A 21540-nucleotide genomic window follows, 5' to 3' on the forward strand; every position below is an offset into this window, starting at 1 on the left:
AAACTATCACCAAATGTTAACTTTTTTTATGCTTTTTACATTTAATGGTACTTAAAGATTTTTTAAAATGATGTATATTGATTTTTTTGTTTGTGAGAAAATGTCACTTTTTATCTGACTTAGCAGCCATGTTGGGTCAGACTCTTACTGCTGAACAACCTAACTTGTCTGCTGCTCTGATGTATCTGTGTGAAACGGCAGCAGTAGGCAAGTTGGGTTGAGCAGCATTTAGATAACAGAGTCTGATCCAACATGGCTGCTCAGCTAGATAAAAGTGACACACCTCACCCTCTACAAGATGGTTGCTCAACCAGATAAAAAAAAAAAAAAAAATATATAGATATAGATATATATCAATATACATTATTAAAAAAACAAAGCAAAACAAAAAACATCAACAGATTCATTAAATGTAATAAACCTTTAAATAATCATTACAAGAAATATCTACTGCAACGTTTCTTCCAGACTGCATTTTAGCAACCAAGGAAACGTTGATGCCGTTATAGCTTCTATTTTTCCGTACTAACGATGCATTTCATGTTTAAAATAAATGTTTTGCTAACAATTTCAAATGGTCAAAACACACACAAAAAAAAAAACCACACACAAAAAAAAAAAACACAGGAGCAACATTCTTGCAGAGGAAATGATTAAAGCAAGTATGGGTATGGCATGGTAAATGTGCATGCCAGCATGAAGACAAAACATACAAAGGAAACTTTTAAAGAAGCCAATTACATGGCATCTGTCATCTCAAATTATATTCAGCTTCTGTGAATGCAGCAGACAGCAATGCCAAGTCCTAAACAATTTGTAGGTTAATATTTACTTGTTTTTGGCTATTTTGTTTTCAGTTTTCAAATACTAAACTACTAAGCATCCACTTCATCTGCCTAAACCCTCTGTCCCTTGCTTCCTGTCTAAGGCTTTTCCATTTGTAGTAGAAAAAAAGTCCAGCTGTACGAGACATCATCTCACAGCTGAGTGGTCTCTCCCACAACTTTGTAAGATATTGCTCAGACAGCCATCGCAAACATCGCAGGGTTGTTACGAAGGGAGAAATGTCAGGAATTTAAAGTGAATTCACAATTTTAAGTGAAAATATTTGAACTGGAAACAATCTTTCAAGTCCGCTATGCTCCCAGTTCAACAAAGTTTGCCTGGAATTTGAAATTGACTTTGATTTCCCACTTAAAGGGACACTATAGTCACCTGAACGACTTCAGCTTAATGAGGTTGTTCAGGTGAGAACTATAGCTCCCTGAAGCCTCTCTCTTATGTAAACACTGTATTTTCTGAGAAAATACAGTGTTTACATTGAAAGCTAGGAACACCTCCAGTTGCAGTCACTCAGAGTGAACCAGAGGGACTTCAGAGTTTATGGAGGCATAATATCCCTCCATCCACTCAGATCTGCTGTCAGCAAAGCGCAGGGCAGCACTGTGTCTCCTCCCTCTGCATGCAGACACTGAACTTTCCTCATAGAGATTCATTGATTCAATTCATCTCTATGAGGAGATGCTGATTGGCCAGGGCTGTGTTTGAATCATGATGGCTCTGCCCCTGATCTGCCTCTTTGTCAGTCTCAGCCAATCCTATGGGGAAGCACTGTGATTGGATCAGGCTACCACACGTCAGCAGACTGCTTGTTTTTCTGAGTCTAACAGCATGCAGATTTACAGCTTCTGGCTTGAATACAGTAAGATTTTGCTATATTTATGGAGGCATGAGGGGCCCAGGGGGGCTAGATGGTGGTGTTAACACTATAGGGTCAGGAGTACATGTTTGTGTTCCTGACCCTATAGTGATTCTTTAAGTGGAAAAACTCTGATGCACCGCATTCAACAAGAAAACATGAATGGAGCCTGAAAGGTAATTGAAAGCAATGCCTCAGCTTCTATAATCTTAACAAATAGCTTCATCCATGGATTTATGACAAACTAATTATGATGGGGTCTGCTTTGGGCTGGAATCCTTTAATAAGACAGCTGAAAAAGCTAGTAATGAGAGCAACGGGATTAACCGTAAGCCTTTCATCTACTCTCTGGTCTACGGAGATCTCTCTGCAGAATTAAACACATGCCGTTTGTTATTATTATTATTGCCATTTATATAGCGCCAACAGATTCCGTAGCGCTTGTTTAATTCTGAATCAAATTCCGGACAAATTTCAGCAGATTCAGAAGTGACTGAATTTCTGAATTCACAGAAATTGAAAATGGTGAATCAATAATAAATCAAATCCATTCATTTTGATAAGGATAGCAAATTAGGGAGTTATCTACTAAACAACTTAGAGCCAAGTTCGAAATTTTTTTTTCTTAATTTTAATCTTTCAAAAGTTAACTAGATAACTCCCTAGTTTGGTACTTTGTGACTGCTATCCTGATTCATTCCCCACAGCGGTTAAAATTCAGTTTGTCCGAATTAATATTTTCCCAATTGTGGACTCGCCAAAATTCAAAAATTAACAAATCAAAGTGAATCACATTTTCCCCCATGCTCTTCTCTAGAGTGAACCCTGATAATTTTTATTATTATTATTATTATTATTATTATTATAGCGCCAACAAATTCTGCAGCATTTTACAATCCTAGAAAAGTAATAACTGACAACAAGTAGTTGAGATACAGAGACGTGAGATGAGGAAGGCCCTGCTCAAAGGAGCTTACAATCTATGCGATTTACAAAAAAATTTAACAAATATAAAAATCTCAAAGTGGAGTGTCCTAATTTGTATTCATTTTAATATTAGATTGTATCATTATGATTATTAGTTCGAGCTCTCTAGAACTCTCCTTTCTCATTTGTCTTTTTATGTCTATTTGTGTAATATATGTGTAAGATTGTTTGAGTGGAAGTCCTTGCATAGGAAACTGTGATCAGAGTCTGATTATCTGTGTTTTAACCAATTGAGAAGCTATTCGTTCATAACAATTAAAATTCAAGCCCAGTCCATTCTAAGCATGTAGGTCAATGCCCTGACCATATCTGATGGTGTCATTGGAAGGTCTGCCTTAAAAAGGGAGCTTAGTGTCCTTGTCTTGAAGGAGAGAGGCAAATCAATGGTTGGACTTCTTAAAGTCCAATGAAGAGTTAGGTAGCTTTTGCAATAGTTATCGCTCCTATAAAAAAAGAGAACCATTGAACTGAAGGCTAAATCCCTAATCAGACATGACAGAAGAAGAAGTCCAACATCAAGGATTTAGGAAGTACTATTTTGGAACTCTCGCATGACCAAAATGTTAAGAAACAATGAGTTTAAAAAAAAAAAAATCATAACCCATTTGGAAAACTGAATCCTGCTTGAGAGGAATTTTGATAAGCAAGAAACTTTGGGTGCTGGAAGCATCTCAATCTCAAAGTATTTACAAAGTATCACCACATAAACAGATGACACATATTGAATAATATCATATCTAGAACTACATAATGGAAAAAAAACTGGGGAAAAAAACTGGGGAATGCATTGTATAGAAGTTTCTTTATGCTCATACCTGTCATTGGTTTGTCTTTAAGAGGAAGAATCTCTTTTGATAGTTTGAAGTCCACAGCAATAAAATTAACAATAAATAGTCAAAACACTACATAGTTCTACATCAGGCTGACCCAAAATCCGGCCCTCCAGATGTTGCTGAACTACAACTCCCATGATTCTATGAATCAAATAGATAGGCTGAGGATCATGGGAGTTGTAGTTCAGCAACTTATGGAGGGCCAGGGTTTGAGGAAGCCTGCTCTACATACTAGATTTAAGAACATCAGTCCGCCTCTAAGCCTCCTACAAATTTTCACTAATTCTCTGCCTTTTACCCAAGCTTTTCACTATTATCCTTTGGACAACATTGTCCTGCTTTGGCAAGTTAATGATTTTGGAGATAAGAATAACACGTTTCACATACCTGAGAATTTTTCCTTTAACAGACATTTAATCATCAACTACTCAATTCAGATAAGTAATTGGTTCAAGCATTGAATTCGATATTTTTTTTAACAAAAATTCCAAAAGAACAGGTCGTTGAATAGAACAGATTAGAGTTTAGAAGAAATTGGCGAGTTTACAAGGGACAGTTGTTGGCCTAACTCTAAAACAAGTTCAGTAAACAACAGGATTTCCTGAACATTTTCATATTTACTCTTTCTAAACGTCATGACTTCAACAAGGATCTTTTTACATGGTTCTATATAAAGCACTGAAATTGCTTGTGTAAAGCTAAACACATGTTGACAGGGCACCATGGATGATTCAATTTAGAATTCTTAAATAACACGTTGCTAACATCAATCACAGAGGACCAAGCCCCAGGCTATGTCTCTGCTGTTTTTACAGCATCAATCAACCTGGTTTCAACACAATGTCACTAGCAGTGCTCCATTTTAGGAAGTACTGCACCTGCCACAAGACAATAAGTATTGCACATGATAAATTGTATCCTTATATTGTCATTTATCATGTACTGTATGTTAATGTTGCATCCACTTCAGAATCGATATTTTATACCAAGACCAACTGGAAGATAAACAGAAAGATGTAAAATTGCACAAATGTCAACTTCACATTTATAATTTATAAAAAAGGCTCTACTACAGCAGCTGTGACCATGCATAGGATAGACCTGTAATCACAAGATGCCTTGATAAATCTCTTAATTTAGTGAAATGTTGTTGTTAAAATGCACGCACAGTTGCAACACAACCGGCATCTTTAACCATAAAATAGTTTCTTCAAAAATCAGACAGATCTGTCTATTTGGAAACAGATTTTTATGAGTTGTTTACACATTTCAGAAGTTTAGATTTTTTTCCATTAGACTAACACAATATGAATATGGTATCCGAATATTATCTGGTTTAAAACCTGGATGCATTTGCATCACTGAAGGGAATTGGTGAATTTTACAGATAATGCTTTGTCACTGTCTAAAATCTATTCTTTAAGGGTTGAAATTTTAATGGATTTTTTTTCTTTATATTAGAGGTCTTGATCAACCTACGTAAGCATGTACCTCCACTACGGTCATACAATTATTATTATCTTCTCCCTGTGTTAGAAAACATTCTTTTTTTATATATATATATATTCTTTATTTGTGGATCACAGTGATAAGTACATATTCAAGAGCTTACATAAGTCAGGTGACGTAAAAAATATCAACATATATGCAGAGATGTACAATGTGTGTTGCACTTTTTTTTTTTTAAATGAAACAAAAAACAAGCTTGGTGAACATGTCTGGTCAGAGGTAGGTGAACAAACTAGCAAACTAATAGACTTCCAGGTGAGCAGATGATCAGAATAGTTATGTCGCTTACTCATTAATAATATTTAGCATGCTAGAGAACCCCTGGGTTTCAAGAACAATAAGTCATTTGAAAACATTTTTTATGCCTGTATGTTCTCACTTATTGCAATAACATCTGAATAACACTGTTAACCAATGTAAAACCCGGTATTATACTGCATTCTTTAATAAAATAACTTATTAAAACAATCTGCAAAAAGCAGGACATACAAAACTATACCCTGCTCATTAATAAACACCGTTTGTTGATCTAAAAAATACATCTTGAAATCTCGGAGTCAAAATGGCATATATATGAGGTAACAATATTAGGGTTACAATTTAGGTCATCTGAGTATTAATTTCCTTTGGATCAACTAGAGACACAGAGATGTGAGAATAGTCTGTAAAACAAAGGAGAAGATTTATCAAAGTGTTCTATTCAAAATCTGGTTTCTGTGGTTCCACCAGTTTCCATGGTGACTGCACCACGTTTAGTAGTTTATGGCACTTTTTGGGATAGAACATTTTAATAAATCTCTCACATTGTTTCAGTAATCTATACAATGTTAAAGCTAAGAAAAATGCACACATAATAAATACAATGAAACCAACCTATGTAGGTGTGCTTTGTATACTTACTTATTTTGATGCCGTGCACCTTTCAGGTGTGCGTGATACTGTTCAACGGAGTTTAAAACCATGTTGCACGTATTACACGAGTAGCTACTTCTCAGGGCTGCAAAAAAAGAAAAAAAAGAAACACTTATAACACAGTGGTCACACACACAAAACAATTGTTGTGCATAACTATACATCTGCTATAAAACGCATACTAACATAAATAAAAACAAAAGAGCAGGCAAGGATAATGAAACATGCATTAATAATTTCAATATACAAGATCTGGGATTAATACAATATAAACTAATACATTGTATGATCCAAACAACGTTTCATTTGTGTGAACAATCTCTCGGGAAATTATATGGTTGAACGCCGGTGGTTTTCTTATGTCTGATAATGAGCAGCATTTAAAGGAACATGTATATGTGCAGAGTCAATATTTAAAACCCCTAATAGTTTATCAAAGATAAACAACTATCAGCACAAATTACTTTTTTGATTAACCCTTGACAAACACACTCTGCCTGCATGTTTGTGTATATATGCCGGGTTACTTCCTCAGATTACTAGACATACAGATAGACTTTGCTAGGTTCCTAAAGGACTCTCTTTCCTCAACTTACTACCACTTGATGTACAAACAAATGAAGAGACCGTGCTAACTCCAAGATACCCCAACAATACAAAGCAAGAAAAATAATGGAAAAGAACAGTCTGCGCCAAATAACAAATATGAATATAAAGGGAATATGTTTAAATCTAATACTTTGAATACAAAGTGCACTAAATGACCCAAAGAGCAAATCTTTATGGTTACAAAATAATTATATTTTGTCCTGCACTAATCCTGATACCTTATCTGGCGCAGTCTGTTCTCTTCCATTTTTTTTACTACCACTTGCCTATTTTGGCTAATCCATTCTTTTATAGATGATGTGACCGACAGCTGGACAACTTCAAGTAGTGGAACAAACATAACCACAAAACTGAACTTTTTCATCAGAATTTAATGTTATAAATAATACAAGTTCGATAACTGTGTCATCAAAGAGCTAACTTACAAACTTGTTGGTAAATAGCTGTCATTTTTAACAATAGATGGTAGCGTGTAGTGGCTGTAAATTATCACCAACATTATAAAAAAAATATCAACAAGTTTGTAGCCAATCACTACTAACGGCTGCTGATATAGACACCATCCCTTAACACCTTAACAGGTGGCTGTTAAAGCACAGAAACACACACCTGAGTGTGCACACTTTACCTATGTGTCCATTGGTGACAAGCAAGTAGAAACTGGCCGGTAAAAGTAAAGGGGTATGTGACGAAGTGCCCTTCGCCACTTGGTCCTTGAGCCTGCTTTCCAGCCTCCTGCCTTGTGACTATGGCTCTGGGAGAGTTTGCTCTTTATAAACATTATTTGGGCACATTGGATTGTAACACACTTTTTATACACCTTTAATTCCATGAGAAAATGTGCCTCTTCCCCTTCCCGTTTTGTCCCATTGTTCTCCAGCAGGGCGTTGTCCCAGGGACACTGTCAGACATGTTTAAACTTGCCGCTTTGTCCCACCTCAATCTCTCATCAGCCCTTGCTAAACTTTAACCCCATGGCGATTTTATTCTGTTCGTAGGATCTGAATGCTGTTCGGATATATTGAGCGCTCAGATCCAAGCTATCTGGGGATAGGTTGAATGTGGGGGTTCTGTTCAGTATGATAGGAATTATGTATTTTTGTGTATTTTTGCTGCTGTTGTGATTGTGAATAGAGATATTTTCTGTATGCTGGAGATAATTGGTTTACCACCCCCAAGCCATGCTTGCAGTCGGTCTAATAGGACTTCCATCTATCTTTTGAACCACTGGACCAATTTGTATGATTTTAACATATGTTTGTATTTGGAGTATGCTGATTCTGAAAATGTAAGTTTTTATGTGAATGTGAGGTATACTTTTAAGTTATGAATATTGTGTAAAACTGTGTATTTTTCTTTTTTTCGTTCTTGTGTATTTTCCTGCCTGTGATAATTATGTTAGCCCATTGTGTTCAGTAATTATATCACAGGCAGAGGGGAGGATTTTGCTGTAATGACTGGGAGTGTCTGACTGTATTGTATTGTGTTTGATTGGCTGTTCCACAAGACCATGTGGGTGGGAACTGTGTGTAACAACTTGCATAAAAGAAAGCCCCTTGCTCTCATTAAAAGAGTTCTTCTTGACCCTCAACACGTTGTCTTGTCTCGAGATTGGAGGGGACAGCTATACTCACACTGTGGATTGCTATTCTCTGCATACTCCCCTGAGCTTTAATCACTTAGCTCTTTTAAGAGCTTGTTCCTGATACGCTCTCCTGGAGGAGAGGTCTTTCCCACATGGTCTTGGAGGACAGAAGCTGATCCAGGGTGGAAGGAAGACGGCGAGACTCCAGTTAAGCTACAGCAGTTATCGAGTCTGCGGTGGTTGTGGTGTCCGGTGCGGTGCTTGTGGTCCTCAGCGCAAGCTAGGAAGCGTACATCAACAGAAGGTACTCGGTTGGAGTACAGGGAGTTCCGTTACAGGGTTGTAACAAGATTTGTTTGCTTCAACGAGATTCAGCTGTTGACCTCTTTCCACTCGAGGGTGGTTAAATATTTTGGGCTCATGGCAGTTGGTAAGTGTAGCGACAGGATTGTAAACTACTCAGAAACAAGCCTTTAAGTAGAGACTAGTGTCTCCCACAAAGAACAATGGGAGTCAATAGCTGTTACTTAGTGAATGACTTTCAATAGTAGCACCCAGCAACTCCTTGTAGTTATTTGGGAAATGTTACATTCGCAAATCAGCCACTATTCTCTACAATGTAACAACAAGAACAGTAATGAGAGGTGATTGGTTACTAAAAATTAGTGATATCATTGTATACAAGTTCTAAATGTGTAAAGGAGGGCAGGCATAGTGTAAATTTGTGTGCTGCAGTAATGGACCACAAAAGTTTGGAACCACATAGAGTTACGTGTTTAAAAATGTTTTGATGATTTGGTTCTAGCAGACAGGTAGGTAAACAAAACGAAACATGGAAAACAGTTTTAGAGAACAAATGTGTATAAAGGTGATCAACAAACACATGATCAGACAACTTATTAATATAGGTTGACAATGAACGATTAATTAAATTGAACTGTATAATAATTTCCAAACAAATACTGTTTTAAATTAATTGCAGAGTTTAATTTACCAATTGATCTGGAGGAATACTGAATATTTAAAAGAATTCTTCAATGCGACTAAATATATGTTACTTTTTTGGTCATTATTATGGAATACACAAATGAAACTATGGACAGAAGCCCTTTGAATCTCATGGCTACTAGAAACCATATTTAATACAAGGTTTATTAACGGGTTTACACAGAAATTGAAATGTTTCTTTAAAAAAAAAATAGTTTGACTTTCTTCAGGATTTCAACAGTATTGCATTTATTACTTGTTTGAGCTTATAAATATAACTTTGAATTACTGCTTAAGCTTTCATTATTATAATTCAGAAAGGATAAAAAGTGATTACAATTTCATTATTTTTTTCCATGTTATAAATATAAATGCTGCCTTTGGAACATATATTTGAGTCTGTAAGTTTTCATATTTTTTTTTTTAAATCTCTTTGAGAAATAAATGAACAATATCTGTTAAGTCATGTTATACACTTTTCATATCTAACGTTGCAAAATTTTGCTGACATTGTATAAGTAAATAATATTATTAGCAAGGGTTTTAAGGAGTGCATTCTTAAGTGTCAGTTGAGGTAACCACTTGAAGAATTAAGAATTTTTTTTCCTAGAATTATCCATTAGTAGAGATGTCCCGAATAGTTCGCAGGCGAATAGTTCCTGGCAAACATAGCTTGTTCGCGTTCACCACGGACGGCGAACATATGCGATGTTCGGTCCGCCCCCTATTCATCATCATTGAGTAAACTTTGACCCTGTACCTCACAATCAGCAGACAAATTCCAGCCAATCAGCAGCAGACCCTCCCACCTCCTGGACAGCATCCATTTTAGATTCATTCGGAAGCTGCATTTTTTTTTTTTTTTTTTTGTTTTGTTTTTTAGACAGAAGTGTGTTATATTTGAGCATGCTAGGCTGAACGTGCGTATATCATGGCTAGTTGCACTGAGGGTATGAGTATATAGCAGTACATTGTTGTGAAAGATGGCTGTCATGTTTAGGGTGTAGCTTGCACGTTATCAACTGTGTATTTATATCAGCAGCTCCACCACTAGTTATAAATCAAGTGTGAGTCGCCCCATGAGATGAGACTAGTGAATAACAATACATGAACGGTTAAGGTAAAGGCATGTAAGGAACTACGACAATAAACTCTTTAGGAGGTGAAATAATGACATGTTTAAACGCTTGCTACTTTACGATTAGTTAATGTACAAAGAGCAGTTCATGTGATCAAAGGCATGGTGTGGAGGATTGGCTATAGTGGGATATGCTTGGCAGGCTGCTGTTTACTGCTTGTGCTCATCCGATCCCTTTTGGGCGCCAGGTGCAGACCCTGGGAGTCCCTGATACCTAGAACAACAAAGGCAAGTCTCTGGCTGAGTGCCGGGTTCGTGGCTTGAGGTGGTGGAAGCTTGTTTTGTCGGGTGGTCGGATCTGTCCCGGTGGTGCTTCACGTTCGGTGCGGGATTGTGGTGGCTTAAGGTGGAGGCGAGTGCTTGACGTGGGGCAGGCTCTGCATTTCTGTTTGTGCCTCCGGTCCCATCTTCGACGCCTTTTGCGTTGGTGGATTTTAATGGGGACTGCTTCGCTTAGCTGTGGTGGAGCTTGTTGGGGCTGTGGTGGAGCTTGTTGGGGCTTCCTGCTTGTTATTTGCTTCCAAAATTGATTAAAGAGTCTGTCCAGCTTAAACTCAATATCCTGCCATGCTTTGCTGGTACCAGGAGGACATGCACCTGCCACCATATTGGGAGAGTCGCAGATGAGTATGTCAGCCTGGGTGGCTGTGCTCTGTGCATCCATTAGCTCCAGACAGCCTCTCAGGGGTGGACCGGGATAACCCCCATCGGTCCGAGGGGGGGTAACGGAGCTCCTGCTGGGAAGTAGCTGCTCCTGGGCATCCCAGGATCGGATGGGCATCCCAGGATGGTGAGCACCAGGCCACATGTCGGGTCGTTCAGGTAGGAGCAACATTGCTGGGTCATCCCCTTCTGGGGTGAAATTCGCTTGTTGATAGCTGCTTAAAGTGAGATATTGAGGGAGCTCACACGAAGTGCGTCTTTCCTCCATGACAGCTAGGCCCCGCCCCCCGGAAGCTGCATTCTTAGTGAGAGGAGGGACAGTGTAGCTGCTGGTGATTTAATAGGGAAATCGATAGCTAGGCTAGTGTATTCAGTGTCCACTACAGTCCTGAAGGACTCATCTGATCTCTGATGTAAGGACAGCACCCCAAAAAGCCATTTTTAGGGCTAGAACATCAGTCTGCCTTTTTTTTTTTCTGTGTAATCTATTTGCAGTTGCCTGCCTGCCAGCGTGTGTGTCAGGCTCACAGCGTATACTGTGCCCACTTGCCCAGTGCCACCACTCATATCTGGTGTCACAATAGCTTGCATTTAAAAAAAACAAACCTTTTTTGACTGTAATATAATAGCAGTCAGTTTCCTTCACACATGTGCATTTCAGGGCCTGCCAGGGCACAGTGTCACACCAGTGCAACTCATATCTGGTGTAACAGCAGTGTACATTAAAAAAAAAAAACTAGAAATTTGACTGTGAAATAATAGCAGTCAGTTTCCTTCACACGTGTGCGTTTCAGGGCCTGCCAGGGCACAGTGTCACACCAGTGCAACTCATATCTGGTGTAACAGTAGTGTAGATTTAAAAAAAAAATACAGGGGACTTGTTGTCACCTTTCGGGGACCCTTGGTGTTGTACGTGGCTGGGTGGAGGAAGAGACCTTCAATGACATCAGTGAGGACAAGGAACGGGACATGGCTAGCTTGGTATCCAACCTTGTGCAAATGGGGAGTTTGCGGTTGTGCAAATGGACTGTTTGCGGTTGTTTGCGGTGCGTTCAACGGGTTTGGTCTGTCACTGTGAACCGGGCGTAACCCTTACACTACCTGATCGATACAACATCATACCTGATGTTTTAAATCACGTTATTCCAAACAATTTAGGAATGTTAGGTGATTTATGCCCTTTATGGATTAAAACCAGACTCTGCATCAACTATGTAATTTTCCATGGGAGTTTTGCCATGGATCCCCCTCCGGCATGCCACAGTCCAGGTGTTAGTCCCCGTGAAACAACTTTTCCATCACTATTGTGGCCAGAAAGCGTCCCTGTGGGTTTTAAAATGCGCCTGCATATTGAAGTCTATGGCGGTTTGCCCGGTTCGCCCGTTCGCGAACATTTGCGGAAGTTCGCGTTCGCCATTCGCAAACAGAAAATTTTATGTTCGCAACATCACTAGTCATGATTCGTTTCCAAGAAACTTGGCCGAACAACGAGGATCTATCCCTCTGTCAACTCTCAGCAAAATTCACCCTGTTACTTTGCTTGGTGTCCTTCCGACGGGTATCAGATGTTCGAGCATTTGACCATGACGCTATCAACTTTTCACCAGAAGGTGTCACCTTTTCCGTGTCCAGACGGACAAAATCAAACTCCTCTTCAGTATTTTACAATTACTTCCCTAACCATCCGAAATTGTGTGTGGTATCACTTCTCTCTCGTTATTTATTACTCACCTCCTCTCTCCGTTCAACCTCCTCCAGCCAACTATTGGTCTCATATGTCCGACCACATAATCCGGTGTCAACCACAACCCTTGCCTGATGGATTAGGTGGTTGCTCTCCCTGGCCGGGATTGAAACCTCCTTCGGAGCCCACTCCATCAGGGGAGTGGCGGCATCGGGAGCATTCAACGCTGGAGCCTCACTTCGAGACATTCTTCACTCAGCAGACTGGTCCCGGGAACAGACGTTCCGCAACTTCTATTTTTGTCCGGCTGTGCACGCTTCCTTAGCCCTTCTAGGGTAGCGTTAAAACAGCAAATACGAAGCCTCCTGTCATGTTATAAAATTGTAGATTATGCTAGCTTTAGTGTACCTACAATCTTAATTTAATTAATGACAGGAGGCGAGTATTTCCCACCCTTCACTTTCGTTTCCCCCCCCCTAGGGTCGCCTCTGTAAGTTCATCTAGGACAAGAGTAAATACGCTATGTCTTGCTACCATGGGGCAATGGGTTACACTCTATGGGTGGATAGATTAACTCTATGTTGGAAGCAGGCTATAATATATGATTGATAACAACTGGATGTCATAATTTCGAAGTCCAATTCACGAATTAATCCTTGGTTTCGACTCGTTTCAGCGTAAAGCTCCCTCAAGAGGTCAAGTCTGGTTACTGTTCTATCTCAAGCATCATCTCAGCTCTTCAAGAAGACAAGTTTACGTTCCTGTTCCCTCTCAAGCATCAACTTTCTCGTCTGGCATTCTGAATCTCTCATCTGGTTCCTCTTCAGTTTCCTGTTCCTATTTGTTCGCAGCCAGAAAGAGGAAGTGACATCACAGGGAGCGACTCTTATACCTAGTTATCTTTTTTCTGATTGGTTACCCTGTTACTAAGTAAAAAAGTGCTGCTGTGAAGCTTAAGTAAAGAAAGTCTTAAGCAAATACTCGCCTCCTGTCATTAATAAAATTAAGATTATAGGTTCACTAAAGCTAGCATAATCTACAATTATTTACAATTATTTTAGATTGAGGATATCTTACTAACTAGATAATATTTTAGCAAAGATATCTGTAGGTTTAACCCTAAATTCTATGCTTTAAGACATTATAGTGGTAAATATGGGAACCGACTGCGGTTGCAAATTTGTTGTGTCCTTTTTTACACATTTTTCTGATCAATAAGATATAACAAAACATATGGCCTTTAATAGTACTGGTCATTCTTTCTTTTTTATGTATTTCATTTTCTTTTGCATAGAAATCAAAAAGTTTTAAATGTATTTTTGTTCATGCCGATTTCTATATCCATCCCACTTTCAGTCTATGATCCTAAATGAACACATTTCTGTGACTACCTGAGTGAATTTTTATTAATCTATTTATCAATTCCAATAAATATTTTTTTAACATTTATACATACACACACATATATAAATACACATAAATAGGTGGTAACGTCACTGCATTAGAAGAAGAAAACTGGGGTTTAAATCCTGCTCAGGCCTCCTCACCAGTGGCCAAGACACCTAGTGATATATATCCGCCAACTCATATTCTCATGGATTTTAAACTCGTTTCAACAGGACCTTCATTACCTCTAATCTTCCACTTCTTGAATTGTAAAGCACTGTAGAATATCTTTGCAGTATATAAATAACATTTGCAGAATTTAGAAAATGCTTGTTCCTGTTAATGAATATCTAAGTAAATTAGTGTCCAAATGGAACGCAGCTTTTTCCCATAACCCTATCTGTTATTACCAAGTACCTTGGTTTGTTATAAATTTTGTGTATAGCCCAGTATCAGCAATTTGACATTGCGGTTATTTTACACCAATAGACAACGTATCCCATCTAACATAATGAATATTAAATGAGGTAACAACAGTATTAAGGGCATCAGTGATGTTAGTATAGTATAGTATGTTCACTAGGCAAAACTTAAAAAGTAACCAAAGTAAGAGGAAAAGAAAACAACAACTACATACAACACTCATCAATCCATCTCTAAATATCAATTGCCTTTCCTGGGTCTCTTCCCTCCATTTCTCAAAGCTGTCATCTTGTCTTCAAATAATAAGTGACATGTAGCCATTGCTTGAATTACATTGTAGCATAAATCATAGAAGATGCCAAGGACATTCCTTTTCCTGTCAATCCTTAGTTTGGCTTTTATACGCAAAGAGTTATTGAAGCATTATAACTGGTGGCTACAGCAAGCATCTCTATTGTCATCTGAGTGATGACAGCAACATAAAATACAATAATATGAGGTTTTTATTCATTTATTTTTACCACAAATATCAAAGTTAATAAGAAAACTGTTTGTCAAGCTTACTAATAAAAATGTTTTGTAACAAGTAATAATAACTATCAATTACAAATATTGCTCTATGGGTAAATCATTTATTTTTCCTCTTTGTTGACAAAAATGGAAAAAATAAAATAACTACACGAAGTAAAATACAAATATTGGCCAAATATTTTCAAATGAAATACTGCAATATAACAGCTTCAAACTGAAACTATTTACATGCAGGACAAAGCATTCAATATTTCCTGTTTAAAGGGCCGCTCCAATCAAAAAACTGTGTTTAAATACAAAAATATTTTTAGTTAGAGTAATCCTTCCTATCCTGTCAAAAATCCTTCCTATCCTGTAAATAAATAAATAAAGCTGTCCCAGCACAAAAGAACAGGATATCCTGACTGCCTGACCATCTGCGGACTTAAATCCTCCTCTCTGCAGGGGGAGGGATTTCAAGGACGATGACTGCGGAAATGACATGGGTGGTACATAGGGGGAGGCCATGCCGCCATTGGACACCTATGGTCAGTATATTGTAATGCTATTGACAGACATCCAGTAAGCACAGAATTGACATTAGCCATTCTAAAACATTTATTCCAGTCTGGCTAATGATGCCCCAGTAATGCTGAAGCTGTACAGAGGTTAAACTCAGTATGTAGAATGTTGTGTAACAAATCACTGCACATACAGACTCCAATGGACCATGTGACCATGATGCTCGGAGCAATCCCTTTAGATAAAGAAAATATGCTTCTAAATCCTTTATCAATAAAATTAGTTCATCAAATTTTAAGCCAAAATTGACCAGAATATAAAGTCAAACTTGAATTTCTATATGCATACATAAGGAGCCTTGCCTAATAATCATACACATATACATGTAACAATATTACGCGTAAGGATGGATTGTCAATACATACATTTTTCTGTTATGTTATTAGCAGAAACATTAACATTTTAATACATTTTCTTCTTCTTAATTAAGTACATTCAACATGTCACCTGGATTCAATGTTCATGTTCGTCACATGCCAACAACAGTTTAATATGAATTATGGGCAAAAATGCAATACGGCTCAAGTAGATATATTTGTGTAGTTGTAATTCAATTTAAAAATCATCAAACCTCATGTTCAACATATTCCCCAAAGCATGTTCGATTGTTGCCAGAAATGTGATCACATTAATATTGATGAGAAATTTGAACGCTATCAGTAAATATGCTTGAGCAAGGAGCCTTTAAATGAAACCTTGGTGGCGTAAAAGTAATTGTGTTCTAAATATTATCTTTATTTATATATTTCTGTAAAAGTTGGATTTTAAAAGAGAAAGCAATATTAATAGATAGGAAGCTATTTTTTTATTAAATAGTAATTGAAATGTCTGTACCTGACATTTATGGTTTAATCAAACTACTGTCCTGTCTACAATTCAGTATTTCTAATTTAATTAAATTAAATGTTTTGCCATTCTATCAAATCACATGGTGAAACACGTTTAGATAGACCATGTCTCTAGTGATCAGCTGTTTGTGCTGGGGAAAATGGCTAAATAGCAAATGGTGTTTTGTTCCCAATTTTTACTAAATGTCTGGACTACCAAAATTATTAAGTGGCAACAGTTCTACCTTCTAATGTAAGTGATCTTTATCTTAGGTTTGCCTTACTCTCAAGTTAAAGCAATAGGTTAAAGCTATATAGCAAAGGGCTCAGGTATTCATTAATGTGGACACATCGCTTGTCAGGTCTGTGCAAATGACTTTTTTATAGCACTTTCACATAGAAACATAGAAGCATAGACTGTGATGGCAGATAAGAACTATTCTGCCCATCTAGTCTGCCCAATTTTCTAAATACTTTCATTAGTCCTTGGCCTTATCTCATAGCTAGGATAGCCTCATGCCTATCCCATGTATTTAAATGTTTCTATCATAACTCCCCTGTTTGGTCTTTCCTCCAAGCTATACATGTTAAGTTCCTTAAACCTTTCCTTGTAAATTTTATCCTGCAATCCATGAAACAGTTTAGTAGCCATTCTCTGAACTCTCTCTAAAGTGTCAATATCCTTCTGGAGATACGGTCTCCAGTACTGCGTACAATACTATATAATACTCCAAGTGAGGTCTCACCAGTGTTCTGTAGAATGGCATGAGCACTTCTCTCTTTCTACTGCTAATACCTCTCCCTATACAACCAAGCATTCTGCTAGCATTTCCTGCTTAATGTGAAAGCAGCTCGGTCGCTAGTATACAAAGCTGACTGGGCTGAGCGGGGGAGGCGGGAGGCGGGAGATCCCGGAGTCCGTCGGGGGCCCTCAGCCTCACGGCCATGGGTGACATCGGGGGGGGGGGGGGGACCTCTGCTTCTGCCTCCACCCTCCTTAAAGGGGCACAACACAGTCCTGAAGAGTTTCATATTGATATGGAGGATGATGAATCCAATATAATATTATATTCACCACTGCCACAAAGAGTTAGGCATGATTCCACCTCCAAGATGGCTGCTATTGCAAAACGTTTTGATGACCATGCCATATCGAAGATGACTGCTTCAGCACAACCTGCTATTTCCACCACCAAGGGTGTAAGTATGCCATTTTTGAGGAGTCCCCCCATTATCAACATTGACTAGAGGGTAGTCCCATCCTCCCCTTCCTCCTCTCCCTTGTACATCATTTTGTTATTTAACCAAAATTGAAAAATGGATAACTGTATCAATACAGATTGTTGAGGTGTACATTCACATTTATACTGTCATTAACCTAAATAAAGTTTTGAAAAAATAAAAAAAATAATATTATATATAAATATGGGAGTTGTATCGTTTTCAATTGTAGACTCTCAAGACGTCGGCATTCCAAAATAGTAAATGCAGTATATTTTGATACTACATTATTTTGAACTTGCCATGATGGGCTTGCATAGCTTTCTCAGTTTGTACACCTATATTTATTAGTGTAAATGTGCTATATATACATGGTTCAGATATCATTTTATATACTATAAATAATAAAAAGTAAAGCTACCTAGTACTTTTTCAAAATAAAAATAATATTTATAATTTGTCTTGGAATAAGTTGCTGACAAGTCACCCTATGTCTTTTTATAGCTTGACCCCCCTCTGAATATAACATCCCCCCCATCCCCCCTTCAAGTCTTTTTGGTATTGATTGGGTCTTTCTATTTAGCATCCATATGCCATCTTGGTGGTGGAAATAGCAGGTTGTGCTGAAGCAGCCATCTTGGATGTGGCATGGTCATCAAAACTTTTTACAATAGCAGCCATCTTGGAGGTGGCATGGTCATCAAAACTTTTTACAATAGCAGCCATCTTGGAGGTGGAATCATGCCTAACTCTTTGTGGCAGTGGTGAATATAATATTATATTGGATTTCCAATATGGCCAACTAGCCTTCCACTTCAGTTTTCACATTTCAAATCCTCCCTTGTCATTAAAATGTGAGTGCAGGCATGTTACTAGCGTTCCTCTGTCCTGAAGCATCTATTTACTGCTTAAACCTGTATGTCTCCAGTATCTTCCACCACCTTTTATTTTGTTACCCATAAGGTAGTATTGTAAGGTATTTGTTAACCTAGCCTCCTACTTAAACGACACAAACTCCTACCACCAATTGACACAGTACAAGCATGGACTAAATCCAGATGTTTGGCCAAAAAATCATCTGTCCAAGACGCACAAATAAATCACTTGATTACCGATACAACAAAGGCTATTCTGTAAATGAAACAACAGGGCTTCAACAAGCCAATAAAGCTAATTTGTACCTTGCTTAAAAAGGTTTCAATGTAAACTCTCTGCCCAAACACTCACCTGTTTTAAAAACCCCAGGGGTATTGTCCAGGACATTCCAATTCTGTTCGCAAAGTCTTTAGAAAAATGTACAGTACACTGTACAGTCATTCTCCCAAAAAGTCTCTAGAGGATCCCCTCTTCAATTCTGCATCACTGATTATCTAATTAAACTCATCCTACCTAAACGATCACAAGCTACACATTCACACTTGTAATCTGCAATTGCTGAAGAAGAGGTAACAGAAGTGATTAAAAAAACCTCAAACCTAACAAAACTCTAGACCCAGATGGGTGCTTACGCATTTATTACCAATCTTTAAAGTATCTCTAGTGCCTTATTTCTTTTATATCTCCCAAGATAACATATGTTTAATTCACAAAACCCACTTATAGACTTCCATTTTAAAAACACACATGAAGATATATGTCAAAATCACACGTGAGTAGATTTAATGCTCTTCTTCACCCACATGAAGTCATACTTAGATCATGAAGACAGATACAATGTGGTGATTTAATTTGACTTGTTCAATCTAGAAAACTCTATGTGACTTTGGCTGCTAGCAAGCCTTTGACTACTTGTTTTCCACATATATACGGACTCATTCAGAATCAAGCACAAAGGAAAAGCTCAAACGGGAGCAAATGTTATGCAATGTTAGGCAACCATAAAAGAGAAGCAGTCACTATAGAAGCCAAATTAATTTTGCAACTGATATATAAAGAAAGGTAGAAAGAATTAAAGTTGGAGATCTTTATATAAGAAGGTGTAAAGAGCCACTGGACTTGTATAGATTATGACCCACGAACAGCTTTAAACGTCGATTGCTATAGTTAAGAAAGTGGATATTATGTAAAGCCAGATTTTGGACTACAATACAGGCAATTCTATCCGATGTTCTTAGTAAGCCAGCTGATTTGCTATCATGGTTGTTTGTTCTTTCTATGTCAATAGATACATTTAGATCACACAAAAATAAGCTGATTTACAAAATTATAGTAGTTCCAAGTAGTTCACTTTCCTTTTTTCTGTCCATGAGTGTTGATACAATTTAAAGCCCAACCAATTATATAGTTAAATATATGCTCTTTTTAGCATCAAATTTCTAATTGGTAGGGGTCTATTTTGTCTTTTGGTTAGAATCATGGACAGGGAGGATGATAACTGTTTGATCTAAACATTATCCCTCAATTTAATTAGCAGTTAGTGAATGTGTAACCTTCTGGGTGTTCTCTTCAGCAATGCACAATAAAGCCTGGATGGTTCTATAATAAATGGTTACTTTATACCGCTAATCTGTAACGGTCTTTCACTACTGTATTCATTGGCGGATCCAGGGAGGGGGGGGGGGGGCAACGGGGCAATTGCCCCCCCAAGAAAATATTGCTGCCCGAAGCTCTCCCCTGACGGCCCATGCAGGGCTCCAAATTTGTGTAAAAAATGCCTGGCAGCTTGACAGCCTCTCTCGTGGGCTATATTTGTATACAAGCTGCTTACATCACAAGTTGCCATAAAATATCCTTTTTCCCATTTAAAATCTTTTAAAATATTAAGCAAACTTATCGTGTCTTTTAAATAAGTGGGGCATTTTTTGACAAGTTCCTGTAAAAATTGGTCAATATATAATGATAAATTAGATAAAAGTGATCCTATGCCGGATACTATTGGCCTGCCCGGTGGATTTAAAAAAAAGGAATATAATATTTTTTTAGGAGGTCAAGTAGGTTTTTATTACTGTGGAAATTGCACCGGATGTAGATTAAAAAGAACCACAAATAGATGTATAAAAGATTTTTTCCCCAAAAAATTCGGAAGAGAAATATAAAGTAAACTCATTGATTTCGTGCAATACAAACAATGTAATATACCTTTTAACTTGCCCCTGCGGTTATCAATACGTGGGTAAAACGATAAGGAAATTAAAAATCAGAATAGGAGAACATATTAATAATATAAAGAAAAAATGTATCAATCATAGTGTTTCGAAACACTTTTTAGATTACCACGATGGTAAACCGGAAGGCCTTCAATTTATGGGTATAGAAAGGATTCAAACACATTGGAGAGGTGGGTGTAAAGAAAATATTCTAAGTAAAGCGGAGATGAGGTGGATGTTCAACCTCAACACCCTGACCCCTGAAGGCCTTAAAGTTGACTTCGAAATTACTTCCTTTTTATAATTTTATAATAATTTAATTTTATATATTTTTATATATATATATTTTTTATATATATTATATATTTTTTACATTTCCTCCTTTTTATGCCATTTTCTAAACATGTGTGTATTTGTAGGTCTTTATATCAATTATGAGAATATTCACATTGTGGTTGTGAATAAATACATCTTTTACACTCATTTATGTGGATGTTCACATTATTTTGATGAATATACACACTACTTTATATGCATGTGCATGAATTAGCTGTGTTTTTTATTCATGTGTTTTTTATATATTTATGTATTTTATTATTAATACATTTTTTCTTCTTTTCCCTTATTTATATATAATGTATTTTGTTTGCAATATACTTTTTATAATGTATTTCCCATATGAGCTATGATTATGCATAAAATAATTATGCCATGGAGTATGGACATTTTCCTTAAATGGACATGCGCAATGGAAAGCTGTTTTAATTATTTGTCCGAGACCGGAAGTACACGGAGGCATAGGGACGTCATTTGCCGCTGACCCGGATATGGATCCTGACACGCAACGTGACAGGAAACAGGAAGTCAGATGACTAGAAGCAGTAACCGAAAACCGGAAC

The 21540-nt window shown here is 37.5% G+C and overlaps 1 protein-coding gene across 1 annotated transcript in view; it reads right to left on the reverse strand.

Annotated features, from left to right (window-relative positions):
- Nucleotides 1–21540, reverse strand: part of ZMAT4 (zinc finger matrin-type 4) — a 361795-nt gene that overhangs the window by 73672 nt on the left and 266583 nt on the right. The window contains exon 6 of the mRNA XM_063434627.1: nucleotides 5929–6025. Within this exon, the coding sequence (XP_063290697.1) occupies nucleotides 5929–6025 (97 nt within the window). The remainder of the gene's footprint in view (nucleotides 1–5928; nucleotides 6026–21540) is intronic.

Source organism: Pelobates fuscus, chromosome 10 (genome assembly GCF_036172605.1).
Source record: "Pelobates fuscus isolate aPelFus1 chromosome 10, aPelFus1.pri, whole genome shotgun sequence".
Lineage (NCBI taxonomy): Eukaryota > Metazoa > Chordata > Amphibia > Anura > Pelobatidae > Pelobates > Pelobates fuscus.